The 23101-nt window shown below is 54.3% G+C and overlaps 1 protein-coding gene across 2 annotated transcripts in view; it reads left to right on the top strand.

Moving 5' to 3' along the window:
* ANKMY2 (ankyrin repeat and MYND domain containing 2) overlaps positions 1–23101 on the top strand; it is a 187642-nt gene that overhangs the window by 27264 nt on the left and 137277 nt on the right. For both annotated transcript variants that reach the window (XM_078663774.1, XM_078663775.1), the window contains exon 3: positions 477–615. In XM_078663774.1, coding sequence (XP_078519900.1) covers positions 477–615 — 139 coding nt within the window. The remainder of the gene's footprint in view (positions 1–476; positions 616–23101) is intronic.

Raw genomic sequence — 23101 nt, 5'->3', positions numbered from 1 at the left:
ACAGATTACTTATTTTTCTAAACTGGTGTGGTGTCCATTTTTAGTGTTTTCACTGTATTACAATAAGAGTTCACAAATGCTTTTCACACTGCCCATAAGAAAAGCCTGTCTGCTCTTGCCAAGCTACAAAGGGGGTGAGCAGGGAAGTATATCCCCCCTTACCCTGACTAGAAGCAAGGCTCCCTATTTGGACTAAGATACCTACCTCTGCCAACTAGAGACCCCCATTTCTAACAGGGACTTTTGGCACAAAACATATATTGGATAGTCAGAATAATTAGAAGTGTTTTTGAAAATTTGGAGCTCTCGTATTCAGTGCCTTTATTTGATAAAAGAAATATTTAGGACAGTTTTGAATAATGTAATACTTGAAACATACAATTGTTTTCTTCGGTCTGTACTCACCTCACACAGATAATCTTCATCCTAAATATTGGCATGATTATATTTTACTTTTCAATTTCTTTTCTCCCAAGCATGGCATGACACCTCTGATGCATGCAGCATATAAAGGTCGAGAGGATATGTGCAAGCTTCTGCTCCAACATGGAGCTGATGTGAATTGCAATGAGCATGAGCATGGATATACTGCCTTGATGTTTGCTGGGCTCTCTGGTAAGTGTACAATAACATTTCAAAAGTTCAAGAGATCTTAAAGCATAATTTTTAATTATGTATCATTACTAGAAATATATTTCTATCAGAAAGGTAGGAAAAAATTGCATTCGTATCTTTAATTGGGATTATAGGGTTCTTGTACTTGTTGGATCTTTTTAAAGATATTATATTCATTGATTCAAGTTTATATTCGCTTTAACTATGACATTTTATAAATGGGTATTCCTTTTTCATATATCCATATTCTCTTCGCTTCCCTTCTCTTTGAAATATTATTGATTTTACAGACTTAAAGAAAGTGATGGCTATATATAGTAACAGTACATTATGAACCATTAATCATTGCTTATTTCTTTAGGAGAGGGCGGACTACCAAAATTATTAGTGGCTTGCAAATATTGTCCTTCATGCCCAATGCAAGGAGATATGAATGATTTCTGAATTTGATTAGTAACCTTACCTAGGAGTTTTCTGTGACTCATGTGTCTTTGAGAGGCATGGCCTTTTCATTAAGCCTGGGCGGTGAACTCCGTTCCGCTCGCTGAGTTTGCGGAGTTCTCTACACTCTGCGTTGCACGGAGCTCGCGGAGTTCCGAAAAACTCTGCCTCGCATAGCGGAGCGGATTTTTTTTCATCACTCGCACTCGTCAATGTCAAGTTGGCGAGCGCTAGTGAGGAAAATCCACCTCCAGGCGAGATTTTTCCTCGTTCGCGATCGTCACCATCAAGTTGGCGGGCATGGAAAATAAACCTCCCGGCGAGATTTCTCAACACGGGGGTCAGGGTTCTCATTATGAGTGGTCACATATGCTCGCAACCACTCACGTTGAGAAATTGCCCGTTCGCGTTCACAAAGCTGCAGTTTGAGTAAAAATCTGATCGATCAGCAGAAAGGAAAGCAGCGCCTCTTGCACTGTGTATGGTCGCGTTCACGATGATTGCACAGTGCGGACAAACATCCGGCACTGAAAATCACTGTGAACTGCATTTTTCTATTGCGCGTAGCAGAGTTTTTTTTCCCTCTTTGCAGAGTTTTCGGGTAGCACAACCCCGCGAACCCCACCCACGGTTACTTTTCATGGTCTTTTCATCACTGTTCTGAATCCCGAACTTAAAATAGAAGAAGGCCTGTCGTATTGGATTACCATGAATGATGTCTGGATAGTGACAGTAGGCAATCCAGAACCCTAGGGAGTAGTTACAAAGTTGGTATGAAAATACAGAGTGCGGTTACAGGCCAGTCAAAAGCTTTGATCCTTTGTCACTACAGAAATAAATCAACGGCCCTTCTTGCTGGATCATTCTAGAGCTCATTGCGGACATTAAACCTATGCATCTCAATTTTTCAGAAATGAATTTCAATCAGTGACTGCCCATTTGCTTATGTACAGTTAGCAGATACCTCTGAAACTGTACACCAACAGTTCCCAGATCTTTATTCAAAGGAAACACGAATTTGGTGTTATCTGTAGGTGAGTAAAAATGAAAATCATATTAACACATGGAACAAGCCAGAAAATGTAACTTGCATTGACAGGATTGATAACAGCAAGGAATCATTTAGGGCTCCATAAAATGGGGGACAAAATTGTACTAGAAATTAAGATTGGAAACCACCTGCTTTCTCTTGTCTTAAGGGAGTGGGGCCACCCCCTGCAGTGTCGTAATTAATGCATTTTGTGAAAACATGCAGCAGACATCAATTTGTGTTTTTTTAACAATGAATATAGAGGTTTGGGATGTTACGGTTTCTTGTGCTAGGTGACCAGTAAAGGTGTTGTTTATATTTAAACACTTGTGCAGCTTTATTACAGCTGGCAACAGTGTTTCTAAAACTATATATTTTTAAATGCCTGCTTTCTTCTTCAACTACCTTGTTGGAAAGGCGACCCCAGGGGAGACAGAAGGTGTCTGACTGTCCGCCCCGAGGCCCACCTCTCTGTATGGAATAGGCCGAGCGCCGTAGGGAGGCCTCCTTGGTGAGGCTCCTCTCCTACAATCGTAACAGCAGAGCAATCACACTACTTACAGATAGACACAACACAGGAAAGATGTTCACTAGATTCTTTATATAGGTATTCAAAGCAAGTTCTTGGCAGGGTAACAGCAAGGATCGAGGGATCCGCAATGTCGTGGTCTCGAGGGAAAGGGGGTAGCGGGACAGTCTTGGCACCCACTGGTGCGTGGATAGTTCAAGGGTTCAGGCCGCGACAGCGTCAGCAGGGCCTCGAAGGTAGTTCAACTTGGTCAGGCCGCGACAGCGTCAGCAGGGCCTCGAAGATAGTTCAGCTTGGACAGGCCGCGACAGCGTCAGCAGGGCCTCGAAGATGGTTCAACTTGGACAGGCCGCGACAGCGTCAGCAGGGCCTCGAAGATAGTTCAGTTTGGACAGGCCGCGACAACGTCAGCAGGGCCTCGAAGATAGTTCAGTTTGGACAGGCCGCGACAGCGTCAGCAGGGCCTCGGAGAAAGTTCAGCTTGGTCAGGCCGCGACAGCGTCAGCAGGGCCTCGAAGGTTCCAGGTGCAGGAGTTAAGATCAGGATCAGCCGCGACGAGGTCAGCAGGGCTTCGACTCCAGATACAACTGCTGTCTTGATCCGGGGCTGGCCCAGATATAGGACTGGAGGGCTTTGATGTCCGGACCCTCGCGCCTGGGGGTCAGAGGGGCCGGGATGCAGGTGTCCAGACACCCAGCAGGGGGGCGGAGCCAGCGCCCAGGGAGCCGGGAGAGTGATCGATACCAGGCGTCCGGGGGCGGTGGCAGGCCCATCGAGACTCTCCTCCTCCGGGGTCTGGTCGAGTGGCCACTTTACCACCTGGGAGGATCCTGGTGCCTCGATGTCTGGGCTTCGCTGGGGTCGGGCCCGGGATGGCTGCGGCCACGTGTTCCGGGCGTGAGGGTCCCAAGATGGAGTCGGGCCGGAAAGGGTGGCCTGGTCAGGGTGCCAGGCTGGCAGCGTTGGCGAGCAGGTCCGGCCGGGGTACCAGGGAGGGGGAGAGCTGTAGGTGGCCCGGGAGGCTGCTCGCGCCGATGGTTCGTGAATGTGCGTGTCAGGGGGGGGGGCGATAGTCGGTGAATGGAGGGCCGATGTCGTCCCGGGCCCTCCATGCGGACGGGGCCGGACCACGCCACGAGGCCGTGTCCAACACACGTCCCCTCCAGCTGAAGGCGGGGAGAGTCACCCATCTTCCTGGGGGCTCTCTTCGTCGAGGCGGAAAAACCCGGACAGGCCGTCAGCGTTGGCGTGGTCACTGCCAGGGCGATGCTCCACAGTGAAATCCATGCCTTGGAGGGAGATGGACCATCGCAGCAGTTTGGGATTTTCGCCACGCATGTGCATCAGCCACCTTAGGGGCCGGTGGTCAGTCTGCACCCGGAAGTGGGTGCTGAAGAGGTAGGGCCTGAGTTTCTTGAGGGCCCACACAACAGCGAAGGCTTCTCTCTCGATGGTGCTCCATCGCTGCTCTCGGGCCAGCAGCCGCCGGCTGATGAAGGCCACAGGATGGTCAGTTCCCGTGGAGTCCATTTGTGATAGGACCGCCCCGATGCCGTGCTCCGAGGCATCGGTCTGGACCACAAACTCTCGGCTGTAGTCGGGGGCCTGGAGCACAGGGGCGGTACACATGGCTGCTTTCAAGGTCTCGAAGGCCACCTGACACGGGGGTGTCCACTGCACTTTTTGGGGCCGGTTCTTCGAGGTCAGTTCTGTGAGGGGGCCCACAATGCTCCCATAGTTCTTGATAAAACGCCGATAGTACCCCGTGAGCCCCAGGAAGGCTCGGACGGCGGTTTGGTTGACCGGGGGTTCCCAGGCTAGGATGGCGTCGATCTTGGGTTGGAGGGGAGCCACTTGGCCGCTCCCCACTTGGTGTCCCAGATAGCTCACGGACCCTTGGCCTATCTGGCACTTGCTGGCCTTTACAGTTAGCCCGGCCCGGCGGAGGGCGGTCAGGACCTCCCAGAGGTGTTTCAGGTGCTCAGCCCAGCGGAGGCTGTAGACCGCAATGTCGTCTAGGTAGGCGGCACTGAACTCTTCCAGCCCCGCCAGTACCTTGTTTACTAGTCTCTGGAAGGTGGCCGGGGCGTTTTTCATGCCGAAGGGCATCACCTTGAACTGGAAGTGGCCGTCGGGCGTGGAGAAGGCGGAGCGCTCCTTGGCGCCAGGGGTGAGGCCGATCTGCCAATACCCGGCGGTGAGGTCGAAGGTACTGAGGTACTTGGCGGCCCCCAGGCGGTTGATCAGTTCATCGGCCCGGGGGATGGGATGTGCGTCGGTTCTCGTAACAGCATTCAGCCCCCGGTAGTCGACGCAAAACCGGAGTTCTGGCGGGGTGCCAGGTGCGGCGGCCTTGGGGACCAGGACCACTGGGCTGGCCCAGGGACTGTCGGAGGGTTCAACTACCCCCAGGGCCAGCATCTTGGTGACCTCCGTCTGGATGCAGGCCCGAACTCGGTCGGGGACCCGGTAGGCCCGGTGTCGTACTGGCTGACTGTCCCCGGTGTCGACATCGTGGACACACCATTGGGTAACCCCGGGGGTGAGGGAGAACAGATCTGTGAATTGTCCCAACAGTTCGTGACAGTCCCGGCGCTGTGCGGGGGTCAGGTCGGGGGAGAGAGAGATCCCTTCGACGGAGCCGTCCTTCTCAGTGCACTTTAGGAGGTCGGGCAAGGGCTCGGAGTCGTCTTCGGTTCCATCGTCGGTAGCGAGTAGCAGGCTCAGTTTGGTGCGGGCAAAATGAGGTTTGAGCCGGTTGGCGTGCAGAACCCGGAGGGGGTTCCGGGGAGACTCCATATCCACGAGGTAAGTGACGGGGCTCTTGCGCTCGATCACCTTGAAGGGCCCTGACCATTTGTCCTGGAGGGCACAGGGTTCGACCGGGGACATGACCCAGACCCGCTGGCCCGGCTCGAACTCGATGGAGGAGGAGTGCTGGTCGTACCAGCGTTTCATGTCCTCCTGACTGGCCTCCAGGTTGGCCTCTGCAAGGGCCCGGAACTTCCGAGTCTGGTTTCGGAGGGTCAGGAGGAACCGGTAGACATCCGGTGGTGCGTCTTGGACGGTAGTTTCCCAGCCCTCTTTGACCAGGCTGAGCGGACCTCGGACAGGGTGTCCGTACAAGAGTTCAAAGGGGCTGAACCCCAGGGATTTCTGTGGTACCTCCCGATAGGCAAACAGGAGGCAGGGCAGCAGGACATCCCATCTGCGTTGTAGTGGCTCTTCTAGGCCCTGTATCATCCCCTTGAGTGTCCGGTTGAACCGCTCCACAAGTCCATTCCCTTGGGGATGATACGGGGTGGTGAACTTGTATGTGACCCCGCACTGTTGCCACAGGGACCGCATATATTTAGATATAAAGTTCGTGCCTCGATCGCTCACGACCTCCCGGGGGAATCCTACTCGGGAGAAGATCCCCATCAAGGCCCGCCCCACCACGGGAGCGGTGATTGTTCTGAGGGGGATGGCCTCAGGATAGCGGGTGGCGTGGTCCACCAGGACAAGTATGAAGCGATGCCCTTGGGAGGTTTGAGGGTCCAGGGGCCCCACAATGTCTATTCCCACTCGCTCGAAGGGGGTGGTTACGACTGGAAAGGGTTGGAGCGGGGCCTTCACCTTCCCTCCGCTCTTTCCGCTGGCTTGGCATGTCGGGCAGGTGCGGCAGTGGTTATGGACATCAGTGCGCATTTTGGGCCAGTAGAAATGGGTCACCAGGCGGCTGTAAGTTTTGTCCTGCCCCAGGTGCCCGGCGAGGGGCACATCGTGCGCCAGGTTCAAAAGGAAGTCTCTGAATCGCAGGGGAGGGAACCACTAGCACTCGGCTGGCCCCCAGCTCGGCAATTTTCTGTTCACTATATAGGAGGTCGTGGTCCCAGTAGACCCAGTGGGACCCTGAGGTGTCCCCGGTAGCTTGGGCAGCGGCTTGTTGGCGGGTCCCCTTCAGGGAAGGGCAGGTCTTCTGTTCCTGCCGAAACTGTTCTCGAGTGGGACCACTCTCTTGGCGCCATTGGGCTAGTTCGGGGATGTCGCTGAGCTCGGGGTGGTCTCCGGGCTCCGAGGGCCTGGTCTCGGAGTCGCATTCTTCAGGGATGGCAGAGGGCGGTGGCTCGGGCCACTCCGGCTCCTCGGTCGGGGCGGCCTCGGTCGATGCCGGGGCTCGGGCTGCCATAGATCGGGTCGTCGCACAGACCCACTCTGGTAATCCCATCATTCCTAGGTGCTCTCTCCGCTCGACTTGGGCCCAGGGGGAGCTCTCGAGGTCGTTCCCAAGGAGGCAGTCCACGGGGGCGTCGTCCCGGACGGTCACCTTGAGGGTGCCCGACACTCCCCCCCCATTCGAAGGGAATTCGGGCCATCTGGCATAGAGTTTCTGAGTTGTCGGCGGCCCTCACGGGGCAGCGTACGTTCGGGATGATCTGTTCGGGGGTCACCAAGTGGCAGCGGACGGCCGTCACACTGGCCCCCGTGTCCCGGAGGGCTTCGGTCCGTCGTCCATTGATGTGGACCCACTGACGGTATTTTCGAGTGTTGCTCGGTAGCGGGGCCTGGGGTACCAGGTCTCTATTGCCCAGGCAGGCTAGGGCCATGGCGGCCGGTTCATACTCCATTTGGTCTTCCTCGTAGACCTCTACGTCTTCTTCTCTCTCTTCTCCCAGAGCTGCAGCAGCGAACTGGCGGGTCGGAGGTCCCGTGGTGCCGGGACGCTGGTTCATGGGGCAGAGGGGGTCACTGGCATAGTGACCAGTCCGCTGGCATCTGTGGCAAGTAATGTTCGGGTGGGGCCCCGGCCGGGCTGGGGGGTCCCTCTTCATGGGCGGCGAAGTGTTACTCGGGGGGGTTCCCTGGAGGGGGACCCCGGCCCGAGGCTGGCGGGAAGCTTCGGCTCGGGTTATGTCCTCCTCCGCCTCCCCGCTGGCGGGGGTGGCCCCGGCCGCCCTGACCGGTTTCTCCTATCGGTGTTCGGGGGACCCGGGTGCTCACCCATCGATCTGCCTCGACGGCGAGTTTCCGGGGCTCGGTTAGCTTGCTGTCGAGTAGATGCTGTCGGAGCTCGACAAAGCAGTTGTTGGAGAGGTGCTCCCAAACGATGAGGTCGAACAGCTGCTCGTAGGTGGACACTTTGCTGCCCTTTATCCATCCTTCCAGGGCCCTGCTATAAAAGTTCACGTACTCGACCCACGTGGTACCGGGGATTTTCTTGCAGTCTCTGAATCTCTGCCGGTACATCTCGGGGGTGAGGCCATACCGGACAAGCAGGGCGTCCTTCATGTGGTCATAGGAGGACATTACGTCGTCGGCCAGCTCCAGCAGGGTGTCTCTTCCTTCGCTGACGAATCTCCCCCATAAGCCGGCACCCCAGTCTGATCGCGGAACGCGGTGCGCGGTCATGGCAACTTCGTACGCCTTGAACCATTGCTGGATATCGTCATTCTTGTAGTACTCTTTGACGATATCCTTCGGGATGTGGACCTTTGGGTCGGCCGGAGGTGAGGGGTTCCGGGCTACCGTGGCGCCAGCTTCTTCGAGTTTGGCTTTGATTTCGAGTTCTTTAAGGCCACGCTCGTGTTCGTATGCGAGTTTCTTTTCTTCCAATTCTCTTTGCCGCCGCCTCTCTTCCAGATCTCCCTCTAATCGCCGTTGTTCAAGGGCCATTTTCTTTTCTGCTAATTGGAGTTCTCCGTCCAGCCGGAGTCGGGCGAGCTCTAGTTCATGGAGCCGACTCCTCTCTCGCTCCCGGGCATCTTCGTGGGAGAGGCCCGGGTCCCTGTTGGCGGTTCTTTCCTCTATGGGGGCTATGACGGTACTCACGGGTACCTCTCGGACAATGTCATCGTTCGTTTGGGGCGGGGTCTCTCGGGACTCCACCCAGGTTTGCAGCGCTTCTTTGAAATCGTCCTTTGTACTTAGTCCAGTGGTAGCGATACCCAAGTCTTTGCAAAATTGTTTAAGTTCTTTATGGGTATACTCCTCTAACAGGTCTTTCTGGAATTCTGCGGTCGTTCCGGCTTCCTTAGTAGTCATCGCGGCTGTGGGTCTCTGTCAGTAGTGACGTGTTACTCGCTGTACGATTTGCGTGGGCTCGTATCCGTCGCTTGCCACCAATGTTGGAAAGGCGACCCCAGGGGAGACAGAAGGTGTCTGACTGTCCGCCCCGAGGCCCACCTCTCTGTATGGAATAGGCCGAGCGCCGTAGGGAGGCCTCCTTGGCGAGGCTCCTCTCCTACAATCGTAACAGCAGAGCAATCACACTACTTACAGATAGACACGACACAGGAAAGATGTTCACTAGATTCTTTATATAGGTATTCAAAGCAAGTTCTTGGCAGGGTAACAGCAAGGATCGAGGGATCCGCAATGTCGTGGTCTCGGGGGGAAAGGGGGTAGCGGGACAGTCTTGGCACCCACTGGTGCGTGGATAGTTCAAGGGTTCAGGCCGCGACAGCGTCAGCAGGGCCTCGAAGGTAGTTCAACTTGGTCAGGCCGCGACAGCGTCAGCAGGGCCTCGAAGATAGTTCAGCTTGGACAGGCCGCGACAGCGTCAGCAGGGCCTCGTAGATGGTTCAACTTGGACAGGCCGCGACAGCGTCAGCAGGGCCTCGAAGGTGGTTCAGCTTGGACAGGCCGCGACAGCGTCAGCAGGGCCTCGAAGATAGTTCAGTTTGGACAGGCCGCGACAACGTCAGCAGGGCCTCGAAGATAGTTCAGTTTGGACAGGCCGCGACAGCGTCAGCAGGGCCTCGGAGAAAGTTCAGCTTGGTCAGGCCGCGACAGCGTCAGCAGGGCCTCGAAGGTTCCAGGTGCAGGAGTTAAGATCAGGATCAGCCGCGACGAGGTCAGCAGGGCTTCGACTCCAGATACAACTGCTGTCTTGATCCGGGGCTGGCCCAGATATAGGACTGGAGGGCTTTGATGTCCGGACCCTCGCGCCTGGGGGTCAGAGGGGCCGGGATGAAGGTGTCCAGACACCCAGCAGGGGGGCGGAGCCAGCGCCCAGGGAGCCGGGAGAGTGATCGATACCAGGCGTCCGGGGGCGGTGGCAGGCCCATCGAGACTCTCCTCCTCCGGGGTCTGGTCGAGTGGCCACTTTACCACCTGGGAGGATCCTGGTGCCTCGATGTCTGGGCTTTGCTGGGGTCGGGCCCGGGATGGCTGCGGCCACGTGTTCCGGGCGTGAGGGTCCCAAGATGGAGTCGGGCCGGAAAGGGTGGCCTGGTCAGGGTGCCAGGCTGGCAGCGTTGGCGAGCAGGTCCGGCCGGGGTACCAGGGAGGGGGAGAGCTGTAGGTGGCCCGGGAGGCTGCTCGCGCCGATGGTTCGTGAATGTGCGTGTCAGGGGGGTCGATAGTCGGTGAATGGAGGGCCAATGTCGTCCCGGGCCCTCCATGCGGACGGGGCCGGACCACGCCACGAGGCCGTGTCCAACATACCTTGTATGCTAGTACAGCGATATTTATATTCAGTATTTTCGACTTCTTAATGAACAAGATAATCAATGTTTAAGTGTTGTTATCCTAAAGAATTGGAGCACGTTTTTAGGTCGTGCCTGCGATTGCAGGGGCGAAAGCCCCTGCTGTCGCAAAGCGATCTATTGTAATCATTTCAGTCCTTTTCCCGTTCAAGGACTAGGCAGAGACAACAGACTGTCACGTGCACGCAGCCGGCCGGAATCGGATCAGGTCACGCGCTCCGATCCCGGCCGGCTGTTCACAACACATGCACACATGCACACACAAGCACAGGCAGGCACACACACAGGCAGGCACACACGCAGGCACAGGCAGGCACACACGCAGGCAGGCACGCAGGCAGGCACACACGCAGGCACAGGCAGGCACACACGCAGGCACACACAACACACACACAGACAGACGCACGCACACCCCCCCGCCCAAACTCACCGGGCTAAACAGTCACAGAGGACGGACTTAAAAACAACAAGCATTGGAAATGCAATAGGTCTCGCATTAGAAAAGTTGGAGTTATTGGTCTTGTAAATGACATATTTTATTTATTTGTTGGTTTTTAAAATTGCTAAATTGATGGCTTTGTCATTTACAATGCCAATAGTTATAACTTTTGCGAATGTGACACCTATAGCATTTGGAATGCAACATGTTTTGTATTTACGTCACTTAGATGGCAGCTCTGGTCATTAGGCCACATCTCTAGAGAGCAGGAGAGTGCAGCAGGGGAGAGAAGCACAGCAATGCAATAGGTCTCGCATTAGGAAAGTTTGAGCTATTGGTATTGTAAAGGACACATTTTTTATTTATGTGCTTGTTTTGAAAATAGCGAAATTAATAGCTTTGTTATTTACAATGCCAATAGTTTTATCTTTCGCAAATGTGACACCTATTGTAACACAATATGTGTTGTGAGGGTGAGTGAGGGTGAGGGTGAGGGGTTGAGGGTGGGTGAGGGGTTGAGGGTGAGTGAGGGTGAGGGCGAGTGAGGGTGAGGGTGAGTGAGGGTGAGGGGTTGAGGGTGAGTGAGGGTGAGGGTGGGTGAGGGGTTGAGGGTGAGTGAGAGTGAGGGTGAGTGAGGGGTTGAGGGTAAGTGAGGGGTTGAGGGTGAGGGTGAGAGGGTGAGTGAGGGTGAGGGTGAGTGAGGGTGTGGGTGAGGGTGAGGGTGGGTGAGGGTGAGTGAGGGGTTGAGGGTGAGTGAGAGTGAGGGTGAGTGAGTGAGGGTGAGGGTGAGTGAGGGTGAGTGAGGGGTTGAGGGTGAGGGGTTGAGGGTGAGGGGTTGAGTGAGGGTGAGGGGGTGAGGGTGAGGGTGAGGGTGAGTGAGGGGAACCGCTTTCACTTACCTGCCGCCACCGCCGAGAGTCACACCACGCCAGCAGCCTCACCGAAGGAAGCCGCCCACCGCCGAGAGTCACACCGGGCACAGCAAACCGCGCCGCCGCTCCGGGAGAACCACAACTCCCGGCAGGCATCGCGGCGGCGCGACGGAGTGACGCGGAACGCGCCAGCAGGGCGCAGGGCGCACAGACAGCCCGTTAAAGGGAGGAGGAGACCGGCAAAGCGGGGGGAACCGCTTTCACTTACCTGCCGCCACCGCCGAGAGTCACACCACGCCAGCAGCCTCACCGAAGGAAGCCGCCCACCGCCGAGAGTCACACCGGGCACAGCAAACCGCGCCGCCGCTCCGGGAGAACCACAACTCCCGGCAGGCATCGCGGCGGCGCGACGGAGTGACGCGGAACGCGCCAGCAGGGCGCAGGGCGCACAGACAGCCCGTTAAAGGGAGGAGGAGACCGGCAAAGCGGGGGGAACCGCTTTCACTTACCTGCCGCCACCGCCGAGAGTCACACCACGCCAGCAGCCTCACCGAAGGAAGCCGCCCACCGCCGAGAGTCACACCGGGCACAGCAAACCGCGCCGCCGCTCCGGGAGAACCACAACTCCCGGCAGGCATCGCGGCGGCGCGACGGAGTGACGCGGAACGCGCCAGCAGGGCGCAGGGCGCACAGACAGCCCGTTAAAGGGAGGAGGAGACCCGCGTCGCGGGACGCCCGGGGCTAAGCCCGGGCAAAGGGCGGGCCCTCTTAGGCCCTCAGAGGCCCGAGGAGCCTGGCCTGGGCCAGATACCCTGCCCGTTTGTAAATAGCCAAAGGACATCGAGACTGCAAAACTGTAAGTTGGCTAAAAAATAATAAGTTGGTGCCATATATTAGTGTGAATATCTGAGAACCTGTTGTATTGAAACAGGGACTGGTCTTTGTTCATAATTCTTTCCTGTTGCATAGTGGGTCATTTGTGTGACTCGCTATGAATCACCCAGAGACCAGAAGCAGGGCAGCCGCTGGGGCAAAGAAATTAACCGGTACCCTAGATGACTTTATTGTACGCACAAACGCCCTTATCGATGAAGGGATCATACTGATGGACAGAAGGGTGTCCCAAGACTTAGCCATGGCAAAACGTTCCTCTCTGGGCCATATTGCTCAAGTTTGCACACCCAAAAATGTATCCGCTCCAAAAACACTAGTAATGGTACACAAGGATCAGGGTTCTGATTTATCAACCTCACAGGAAGGTCTGGAGGCAACCCCAAATCTTTCCTTGCTGCTGGAAAATGGCCCTGAGGCAATAGAAAATGATACATTAGATAGTACCCTAATTGAAAGGGGGAGGAAGGAGGGGGCAATCCCTAAACAAAAGCCCACTAAGACGACCACTCGAAAAGGTAATAAACCCCAGACTATTAAAATCCACGACCCAATTCAGTTGGATCAAACATTGCCGAATGAGAATACTAATTTAGATGCTGCCAGTAATATTAGTGACACCGTAGGGGGACCTCGGGTAAGCACGGGTATACCAATAAGCCTGCCAGATGAAACTATACTGGATAGTAGTTTGGAGGGAATTTTGGACCAAAGTGGGGTAGTCGAGAACCAAGCGGGAGGGGGAGAGGACTGTAGTAGCCTAAGCATGGCTAATAATAATATCTTTGCTATGCTAAAAACTCTTTTAGAACCTATTGAGGTAAGGCTACGAAGTCTGGAAAGAATATTGACTAACATCCATAAAGATATTAGTGCCCCTAGCTTTAATGTGAACAATAAAGCTCCACAACAAAAGCCAAATACGAATAGACCACCCACAGTTGTAAAAAATGATGCCACGATTAATTTACCATCAAAACCCACCATCAATCCACCTCCAAAACCCACCAATAATCCACTTCCAAAATCTACACCTATACCCAAAAATCCAACCACAGTTAATAAAGTAGCGTCACCCAGGCAAACTCCCAAGGATAAAACTAATGCTGGAAAAAGGGAGACACGTAGAAATATACATCTACCACCGGAAGCATTTCCATACGTGGTGGTCCTTACTGGAGTCCCACAACCTGATAATGATTCATATGAAAATAATGGGGGACTTATAAATAAAACAATACATTGGCTAAACGATAACTACCCCTTGCCACCAGCCTTTAAAAGCAATATCCTCATGGTTGAAAGGGCTCCTTGGGTGGGCTATAATAATAACAATAAAAAAAGGATACACGGTGATTGCGTGGTGATAACATTCGAGAATCCCCGCACCGCCAAATTCATTACATCGAGGCCCCCAAGAAATCATGGTTTGTCTATTGTGGCTAGGTCATTATCCTATTTTTACCCTGAGGGTGAACAACCGGACAATAAATGGAGCTGGACCAGGGACAAACGATACCATGGTGGTAATAGCGGTCAGGCTTTTGACAATAACCACCACAACATACAGTGGTCTGGGAGGCATGAAGATGGTTGGAACACGGTGAAATATAAAGGGAGGCCCCCTTACCCTTGTCCTCAAGGTTATGATTTAGGGTGCACAGGCATCCCGCAATTCCCTTCATTCTTCCCGTGTTACAACCGGTATGATTGCCTAGAAGGAGTGGATTGACTCCCCGAGACTAAGGAAGATGACTTGTTGCCACACAACGCTTTGGGCTTGGGTCCTATAAGCTGTCTAGGGTCTGAGGAAACCTTAGAAATACAGGTGGGGGATCAGTCATTACATGGGAACCTGGTCACTAGACTAGGGGACAGTGTAGATATTTCACCTACTGAAAAAGATTACTGTAAGGTGCTTTTTTGGAACGTGGCTGGGTTAAAACAAAAGATCACTAATCCAACCTGGGATGAGGCCATTACCGACGTGGGAATATTAGCCCTACAAGAAACTTGGGCTATCACACCGATACACCTTAATGGCTATAAAACATACTTCACCCCGGCGGTGGGTAGTATACATGGGAGACCTAAGGGGGGGTTGATTGTATATATATCTAATCTCCTAGTATACGATAAAATCTCCTTCTCCCCTGGATCCAGCTATTACCAAAAAATAGTAATCTACACAAGGAAGGGTCCAAAGATGGTCCTTCTTAATTTTTATAATAATTGTCCAGATAGCATGATTAAGGATGTACTTGACACATTAACTACAGAAATGCAACACGAACTCGATAAGAGCAAGAGGGCTGAAGTCATGTTATTATGGGGGGGTGATTTTAATTTTACTCTCTGCAAAAAGGGCCAAAAGTGTATCTGTGGCCTAATGCTGGAACAAGATGTAAACCTGACGCATTTTGAACACACCCTACTAGGCGACTCATTAAATGAGATGATTTTTAATTTCAATTTTGGGTTTTCTAATGAGCTAGCACACTATACAACGCCATTTGCTCCAACATTTGTGGGGCGGGGTGCCTCATCTACTATTGATTTTAATTTATGTACACTTAGCTCTGCGAGTAGATTGATCAAAGCAAATGTCATGGATTTACCACTGAGTGATCACCTGCCACAGGTATTAAAAATGGAGAACTTATTTGTTGCAGCTGATACTAGAGAAGGTCCGGACCAAATGGTCCAGGATGTGAGGTTGGGTGCTCAAAATGGTTATAACCTTAAATGGAGCAGATTGGTTCCGGATGACTTTCTGTACAAAATATTGAGGAAATGCATGAGTAGTTTCTTGGTTTGTTTAGACGAATACGCAGAGCACGGTGATATAATAACCCATTTTAATACCATCTCTAGTACAATTAAGGAAGCTTTGTGGGTTGTAAGGAAAAACTTCTTAAAGTCCAATAGGAAATGGTTCGATAGGAACTGCACTCGAGCCTTAACAAAGCTTAGACTTGCAATTCATAAAAGACCACGGGACGTAATCTCAATTAGAATTGCTAGAAAGGACTATAACTTAGCCCTGAAGGATAGGAAGGCCTCGATAAAAAGGGAGGCCTGGGATAATCTATGCGCTGCCTCAAAATCAAATGATCCGACAGCTTTCTGGAGGGTTATTAATACCCCCCTTTTATATGAACAAAAAGCACGCCTAGAAATCGCTATCACAGAAGATGAGTGGGTGGATCATTTTTCTTCCCTTTATAAGGCTGTGGAACCAACTCCTGACATAGGTCAGGATGCGGGGCTGTCAAGGTTAGTTACTACCAGTACCTTGACTATAACCCTTCCAGAAGTTATAGCCAGTTTGAAGGCGACTAAGGGGGGCAAGGCAGCAGGGCCAGACGGCATACCAGCTGACCTCTATAAAGCTAACATTGAACTATGGGGGCCATTGCTGGTTCAGCTTTTTAATGCCGCCTTGGTAAATAGCCCAATTCCTACCTGGTTTACATCGGTAATAGTCCCAATTTTTAAGAAAGGGGACAGGCTTAGTTGCACTTGCTATAGGCCAATTTCCTTATTGGACTCCTCTATAAAAATTTTGGGGAGAGTGATTTTAGCAAAACTACAGAGCTGGGCTGAGGATAATGGGGTGCTAAGCGATTTCCAATTTGGGTTCCAAAAGGGTCTGGGGACCATAGAGCAAGGTTTAAATCTCTTCACCTTGCAACAAAAATATATAAAGGTTAAAAAACAACGTCTATACCTCACTTTTGTTGATTTAACATCAGCCTTTGACTGTGTGTCACACACCAAACTATGGTCAATTATGGCCGAGTTGGGGGTGGACAATGCCATTATATGTTTTCTGAGAGAGCTTTATTCTGGGGCCACTGCTAGTGTAAGATACGGAAATAGTGGTGAATGTAGCAGACAATTTGGGATTGGCCGGGGTGTGCGCCAAGGGTGCGTTTTAGCCCCCTTTTTATTTTTGTTATACATAAATGGAATGGAGAAGCATCTCGTGCAGGAGGGCCGAGACATGCCTATGGTGAGAGGTAGGCCTGTCCCGGCATTAATGTACGCCAATGATGCCGTTCTGATGGCACGCACACCAATGGCTTTACAAACTTTGGTGACAGCCTTTAACACCTTTATGCTTGGTTTAGATTTGAAAATTAATTGTTCTAAAACTTTATCTATGTTCTGTGGGTCCAGAACAAGCAAGCATTTGAAGCCAATCTTTATAAATACTAATCCCTTAGAAAGGACCCCTACCTTCCCGTATCTAGGGATACTGTTCCATGAAGGTGGCTCTTGGACTACAGCAATTCATGCGAGGTCTCTGCTATTCTCTAAAACTATTATGGCCCTAAAATGCTTTATGAAAAAAATAGGAAAAAAACCCATAAAGGAGATTTTAACTGTGTATAACGCAACCTGTATATCTGTAGCCACTTATGGTGCTGGATTATGGGGGTATTCAAATGTTAGTGTGATTCAAACTATGGAAAACAAGTTCTTATGTCACGTTCTGTCCATACCCCAAAGTACTGCAACGATGATATGCCATGTTGAATTGGGTATACCTTATATTACAGACACTATTAAAATTCAGCCAGTCCTTCTTTGGCATAGGGTCTGGACAAAAGAGGAATGTGCTGTCAATCGGGCCATTTTAAAGGACATCATGGTTTTGGACAATATTAGCAACTTTAAATGGATAGGCTTCGTCAAAGAATTTCTTGGGAAATAAATTGTCCCCAATACTTTGAGGACCCTCAATCCATGGAATATATATCTAGAAGGGATTTGAAAAATCTATGTATGGCGCACCTCAAGGAAATGAGATATATGGAAGAGGTGAGGAAAAAGACTGTTTCTGCCCACCAGGACATCCTATGTGGAGTAAAATTGCAGCCATATCTCTCATTGTATATGCCTAACCATGAACGTTACCTTTTGACCCGTTTTAGACTGAATATTGTTTTTAGGACACTATCGTTCCCCTTGATGAATTGTTGGTCGAAGGATTTATGTCTTTGTCCATGCGATGAAGTATCCCATCAATCAGATATACACATATTATTTTTTTGTAAATTTTATACTCTTCCTCGAAAGAATCTTATCATCCCTATCCTCAAGGATCTAAATGTATATAGATGTCGCCTAGCGTTTACAGAATGCCAGAAAATGGAAACTGTTTTTATGGTTGCCTCAATTGCAGAATTTTTAAAACTGGTTTTTAAGTGCCGTAAATCAATTCAAACGGACTGATCGTTTTTTATTGTATATATGAATTATATTTTGATTTTCTCTTTCTGTGTTCTTAAAATAAGCTTACTTCACCTCTTGTAAACTGTATTTGTCATGCTACTTTCATGGTTATCTTGCTTTTTTAACCGAATAAAGTAATTTTGAATCTTGAATCTTGAGTGAGGGGTTGAGGGTGAGAGGTTGAGGGTGAGAGGTTGAGGGTGAGGGGTTGAGGGTGAGTGAGGGGTTGAGGGGGAGTGAGGGTGAGTGAGGGTGAGGGGTTGAGGGTGAGTGAGGGTGAGGGGTTGAGGGTGAGGGGTTGAGGGTGAGGGTGAGTGAGGGTGAGGGTGAGTGAGGGTGAGGGGTTGAGGGTGAGTGAGGGTGAGGGGTTGAGGGTGAATGAGGGTGAGTGAGGGTGAGTGAGAGTGAGGGGTTGAGGGTGAGGGGTTGAGGGTGAGGGGTTGAGGGTGAGGGGTTGAGGGTGAGTGAGGGGGGGTGAGGGTGAGGGTGGGTGAGGGTGAGTGAGGGGTTGAGGGTGAGTCAGGGTGAGTGAGGGTGAGGGTGAGTGAGAGTGAGGGTGAGGGTGAGTGAGGGTGAGGGTGAGTGAGGGTGAGGGTGAGTGAGGGTGAGTGAGGGTGGGTGAGGGTGAGTGAGGGTGAGGGGTTGAGGGTGAGGGGTTGAGGGTGAGGGGTTGAGTGAGGGTGAGGGTGAGGGGGGGTGAGGGTGAGGGTGAGTGAGGGTGAGGGGTTGAGGGTGAGTGAGGGTGGGTGAGGGTGAGTGAGGGGTTGAGGGTGAGAGGTTGAGGGTGAATGAGGGTGAGGGGTTGAGGGTGAGTGAGAGGGTGAGAGAGTGAGGGTGAGGGAGGGTGAGGGGTTGAGGGTGAGTGAGGGTGAGGGGTTGAGGGTGAGTGAGGGTGAGTGAGGGTGGGTGAGGGGTTGAGGGGGAGTGAGGGTGAGTGAGTGAGGGTGAGGGGTTGAGGGTGAGTGAGGGTGAGGGGTTGAGGGTGAGGGTGAGTGAGGGTGAGGGGTTGAGGGTGAGTGAGGGTGAGGGTGAGTGAGGGGTTGAGGGTGAGTGGTGAGTGAGGGTGAGGGTGGGTGAGGGGTTGAGGGTGAGTGAGGGTGAGGGGTTGAGGGTGAGTGAGGGTGAGGGTGAGTGAGGGTGAGGGTGAGTGAGGGTGAGGGTGAGTGAGGGTGAGTGAGGGTTTGAGGGTGAGGGGTTGAGGGTGAGTGAGGGTGAGGGGTTGAGGGCGAGTGAGGGTGAGGGTGAGTGAGGGGTTGAGGGTGAGTGAGGGTGAGTGAGGGTGAGAGAGTGAGGGTGAGGGAGGGTGAGGGGTTGAGGGTGAGTGAGGGTTGAGGGTGAGTGAGGGTTGAGGGTGAGTGAGTGAGGGTGAGGGGTTGAGGGTGAGTGAGGGTGAGTGAGGGTGAGTGAGAGTGAGGGTGGGTGAGGGTGAGTGAGGGTGAGTGAGGGTGAGGGTGAGTGAGGGTGAGGGGTTGAGGGTGAGTGAGGGTGAGTGAGGGTGAGGGGTTGAGGATGAGTGAGGGTGAGTGAGGGTGAGGGGTTGAGTGAGGGTGAGGTTGAGGGTGAGTGAGGGTGAGGGTGAGTGAGGGTGAGGGGTTGAGGGTGGGTGAGGGTGAGTGAGGGTGGGTGAGGATGAGGGGTTGAGGGTGAGTGAGGGTGAGGGGTTGAGGGTGAGTGAGGGTGAGGGGGTGAGGGTGAGTGAGGGTGAGGGTGAGTGAGGGTGAGTGAGAGTGAGGGTGAGGGTGAGTGAGAGTGAGGGTGAGGGTGAGTGAGGGCGAGGGGTTGAGGGTGAGTGAGGGTGAGGGGTTGAGGGAGGGTGAGGGTGAGGGTGAGGGGTTGAGGGTGAGTGAGGGTGAGTGAGGGTGAGGGGTTGAGGGTGAGTGAGGGTGAGGGGTTGAGGGTGAGTGAGGGTGAGGGTGAGTGAGGGTGAGGGGTTGAGGGTGAGTGAGGGTGAGGGGTTGAGGGTGAGTGAGGGTGAGTGAGGGTGAGGGGTTGAAGGTGAGAGGGTGAGTGAGAGAGGGTGAGTGAGGGGTTGAGGGTGAGGGGTTGAGGGTGAGGGGTTGAGGGTGGGTGAGGGGTTGAGGGTGAGTGAGGGTGAGGGGTTGAGGGTGAGTGAGGGTGAGGGGTTGAGGGTGAGTGAGGGGTGGTTGAGGGTGAATGAGGGTGAGTGAGGGTGAGGGTGAGGGGTTGAGGGTGAGTGAGGGTGAGTGAGGGTGGGTGAGGATGAGGGGTTGAGGGTGAGTGAGGGTGAGGGGTTGAGGGTGAGTGAGGGTGAGTGAGGGGGTGAGAGTGAGGGTGAGTGAGGGTGAGGGTGAGTGAGGGTGAGGGTGAGGGTGAGTGAGGGTGAGGGTGAGTGAGGGCGAGGGGTTGAGGGTGAGTGAGGGTGAGGGGTTGAGGGAGGGTGAGGGGTTGAGGGTGAGGGAGGGTGAGGGTGAGGGTGAGTGAGGGTGAGGGGTTGAGGGTGAGTGAGTGTGAGGGGTTGAGGGTGAGGGTGAGTGAGGGGTTGAGGGTGAGTGAGAGTGAGAGTGAGTGAGAGTGAGGGTGAGTGAGGGGTTGAGGGTGAGGGGGTGAGGGTGAGGGGTTGAGGGTGAGTGAGGGTGAGGGTGAGTGAGGGTGAGGGTGAGTGAGGGTGAGGGTGAGTGAGGGCGAGGGGTTGAGGGTGAGTGAGGGCGAGGGGTTGAGGGTGAGTGAGGGTGAGGGGTTGAGGGAGGGGTTGAGGGTGAGTGGTTGAGGGTGAGTGAGGGTGAGGGTGAGTGAGGGTGAGGGGTTGAGGGTGAGTGAGGGTGAGTGAGAGTGAGGGTGAGTGAGGGGTTGAGGTTGAGGGTGAGTGAGGGTGAGGGGTTGAGGGTGAGTGAGGGGTTGAGGGTGAGTGAGGGTGAGGGGTTGAGGGTGAGGGTGGGTGAGGGGTTGAGGGTGAGGGGTTGAGGGTGAGGGGTTGAGGGTGAGGGGTTGAGGGTGAGGGGTTGAGGGTGAGTGAGGGTGAGGGGTTGAGGGTGAGTGAGGGTGAGGGGTTGAGGGTGGGTGAGGGGTTGAGGGTGAGTGAGGGTGAGGGTGAGCGAGGGTGAGGGGTTGAGGGTGAGTGAGGGTGAGTGAGGGGTTGAGGGTGAGTGAGGTGAGGGGTTGAGGGTGAGTGAGGGTTGAGGGTGAGTGAGGGTGAGGGTGGGTGAGGGTGAGTGAGGGTGAGGGGTTGAGGGTGAGTGAGGGTGAGTGAGGGTGAGTGAGGGTGAGGGTGAGGGTGGGTGAGGGTGAGTGAGGGTGAGGGTGGGTGAGGGTGGGTGAGGGTGAGGGTGGGTGAGGGTGAGTGAGGGTGAGTGAGGGTGAGTGAGGGTGAGGGGTTGAGGATGAGTGAGGGTGAGGGGTTGAGGGTGAGGGGTTGAGGGTGAGAGGGTGAGGGTGAGTGAGGGTGAGGGTGAGTGAGGGTGAGGGTGAGGGGTTGAGGGTGAGAGGGGTTGAGGGTGAGTGAGGGTGAGTGAGGGTGAGGGGTTGAGGGTGAGTGAGGGTGAGGGGTTGAGGGTGAGTGAGGGTGAGGGGTTGAGTGAGGGTGAGGGGTTGAGGGTGAGTGAGGGTGAGGGTGAGCGAGGGTGAGGGGTTGAGGGTGAGTGAGGGTGAGGGTGAGCGAGGGTGAGGGGTTGAGGGTGAGTGAGGGTGAGTGAGGGGTTGAGGGTGAGTGAGGGTGAGGGTGGGTGAGTGAGGGTGAGGGGTTGAGGGTGAGTGAGGGTGAGGGGTTGAGGGTGAGTGAGGGTGAGTGAGGGTGAGTGAGGGTGAGGGTGAGTGAGGGGTTGAGGGTGAGTGAGGGTGAGGGGTTGAGGGTGAGGGGTTGAGGGTGAGTGAGAGTGAGGGTGAGTGAGGGGTTGAGGGTGAGGGGTTGAGGGTGAGTGAGGGGGAGGGGGAGTGAGGGGGAGGGGTTGAGGGTGAGGGAGAGTGAGGGTGAGTGAGGGTGAGGGTGAGTGAGGGTGAGGGTGAGTGAGGGTGAGGGTGAGTGAGGGTGAGGGTGAGTGAGGGCGAGGGTGAGTGAGGGTGAGTGAGGGTGAGGGTGAGGGGTTGAGGGTGAGTGAGGGCGAGGGTGAGTGAGGGTGAGGGGTTGAGGGTGAGTGAGGGTGAGGGTGAGTGAGGGTGAGGGGTTGAGGGTGAGTGAGGGTGAGGGGTTGAGGGTGAGTGAGGGTGAGGGGTTGAGGGTGAGTGAGGGTCAGGGGTTGAGGGTGAGTGAGGGTGAGGATGGGTGAGGGTGAGGGTGAGTGAGGGTGGGTGAGGGGTTGAGGGGGAGTGAGGGTGAGGGGTTGAGGGTGAGTGAGGGGTTGAGGGTGAGTGAGGGGTTGAGGGTGAGTGAGGGTGAGGGGTTGAGGGTGAGTGAGGGGTTGAGGGTGAGTGAGGGTGGGTGAGGGTGAGGGGTTGAGGGTGAGTGAGGGGTTGAGGGTGAGTGAGGGTGAGGGGGTGAGTGAGGGTGAGGGGTTGAGGGTGAGTGAGGGTGAGTGAGGGTGAGTGAGGATGAGTGAGGGTGAGTGAGGGTGAGGGGTTGAGGGTGAGTGAGGATGAGGGGTTGAGGATGAGTGAGGGTGAGGGGTTGAGGGTGAGGGGTTGTGGGTGAGGTTGAGGGTGAGTGAGGGTGAGGGGTTGAGGGTGAGGGTGAGTGAGGGTGAGGGGTTGAGGGTGAGTGAGGGGTTGAGGGTGAGGGTGAGTGAGGGTGAGTGAGGGTGGGTGAGGGTGGGTGAGGGTGAGGGTGAGTGAGGGTGAGGGTGAGTGAGGGTGGGTGAGGGGTTGAGGGTGAGTGAGGTTGAGGGTGAGTGAGGTTGAGGGGTTGAGGTTGAGGGGTTGAGGGTGAGGGGTTGAGGGTGAGGGGTTGAGGGTGGGAGGGTGAGGGGTTGAGGGTGAGGGGTTGAGGGTGAGTGAGGGTGAGGGGTTGAGGGTGAGTGAGGGTGAGGGGTTGAGGGTGAGGGTGAGTGAGGGTGAGGGGTTGAGGGTGAGTGAGGGTGAAGGGTTGAGGGTGAGTGAGGGTGGGGTGAGGGTGAGTGTGGGTGAGGGGTTGAGGGTGAGTGAGGGTGAGGGTGAGTGAGGGTGAGTGAGGGTGAGTGAGGGTGAGGGTTGAGGGTGAGGAGTGAGAGGGAGTGAGGGTGAGGGGTTGAGGGTGGGTGAGGGTGGGTGAGGGGTTGAGGGTGGGTGAGGGGTTGAGGGTGAGTGAGGGTGGGTGAGGATGAGGGGTTGAGGGTGAGTGAGGGTGAGGGTGAGTGAGGGTGAGGGTGGGTGAGGGGTTGAGGGGTTGAGGGTGAGTGAGGGTGAGGGGTTGAGGGAGGGTGAGGGTTGAGGGTGAGTGAGGGTGAGGGGGTGAGGGGTTGAGGGAGGGTGAGGGTGAGTGAGGGTGAGGGTTGAGGGTGAGTGAGGGGTTGAGGGTGAGGGGTTGAGGGTGAGTGAGGGTGAGTGAGGGTGAGGGTTGGGGTGAGTGAGGGTGGGTGAGGGTGAGTGAGGGGTTGAGGGTTGAGGGTGAGTGAGGGTGGGTGAGGGTGAGTGAGGGGTTGAGGGTGAGTGAGGGGTTGAGGGTGAGTGAGGGGTTGAGAGTGGGTGAGGGTGGGTGAGGGTGAGGG

This window comes from Lissotriton helveticus, chromosome 10, assembly GCF_964261635.1.
Source record: "Lissotriton helveticus chromosome 10, aLisHel1.1, whole genome shotgun sequence".
NCBI lineage: Eukaryota > Metazoa > Chordata > Amphibia > Caudata > Salamandridae > Lissotriton > Lissotriton helveticus.
Note: the sequence above shows the minus strand (reverse complement) of the source record. Positions and strands in the feature narration are given on the sequence as shown.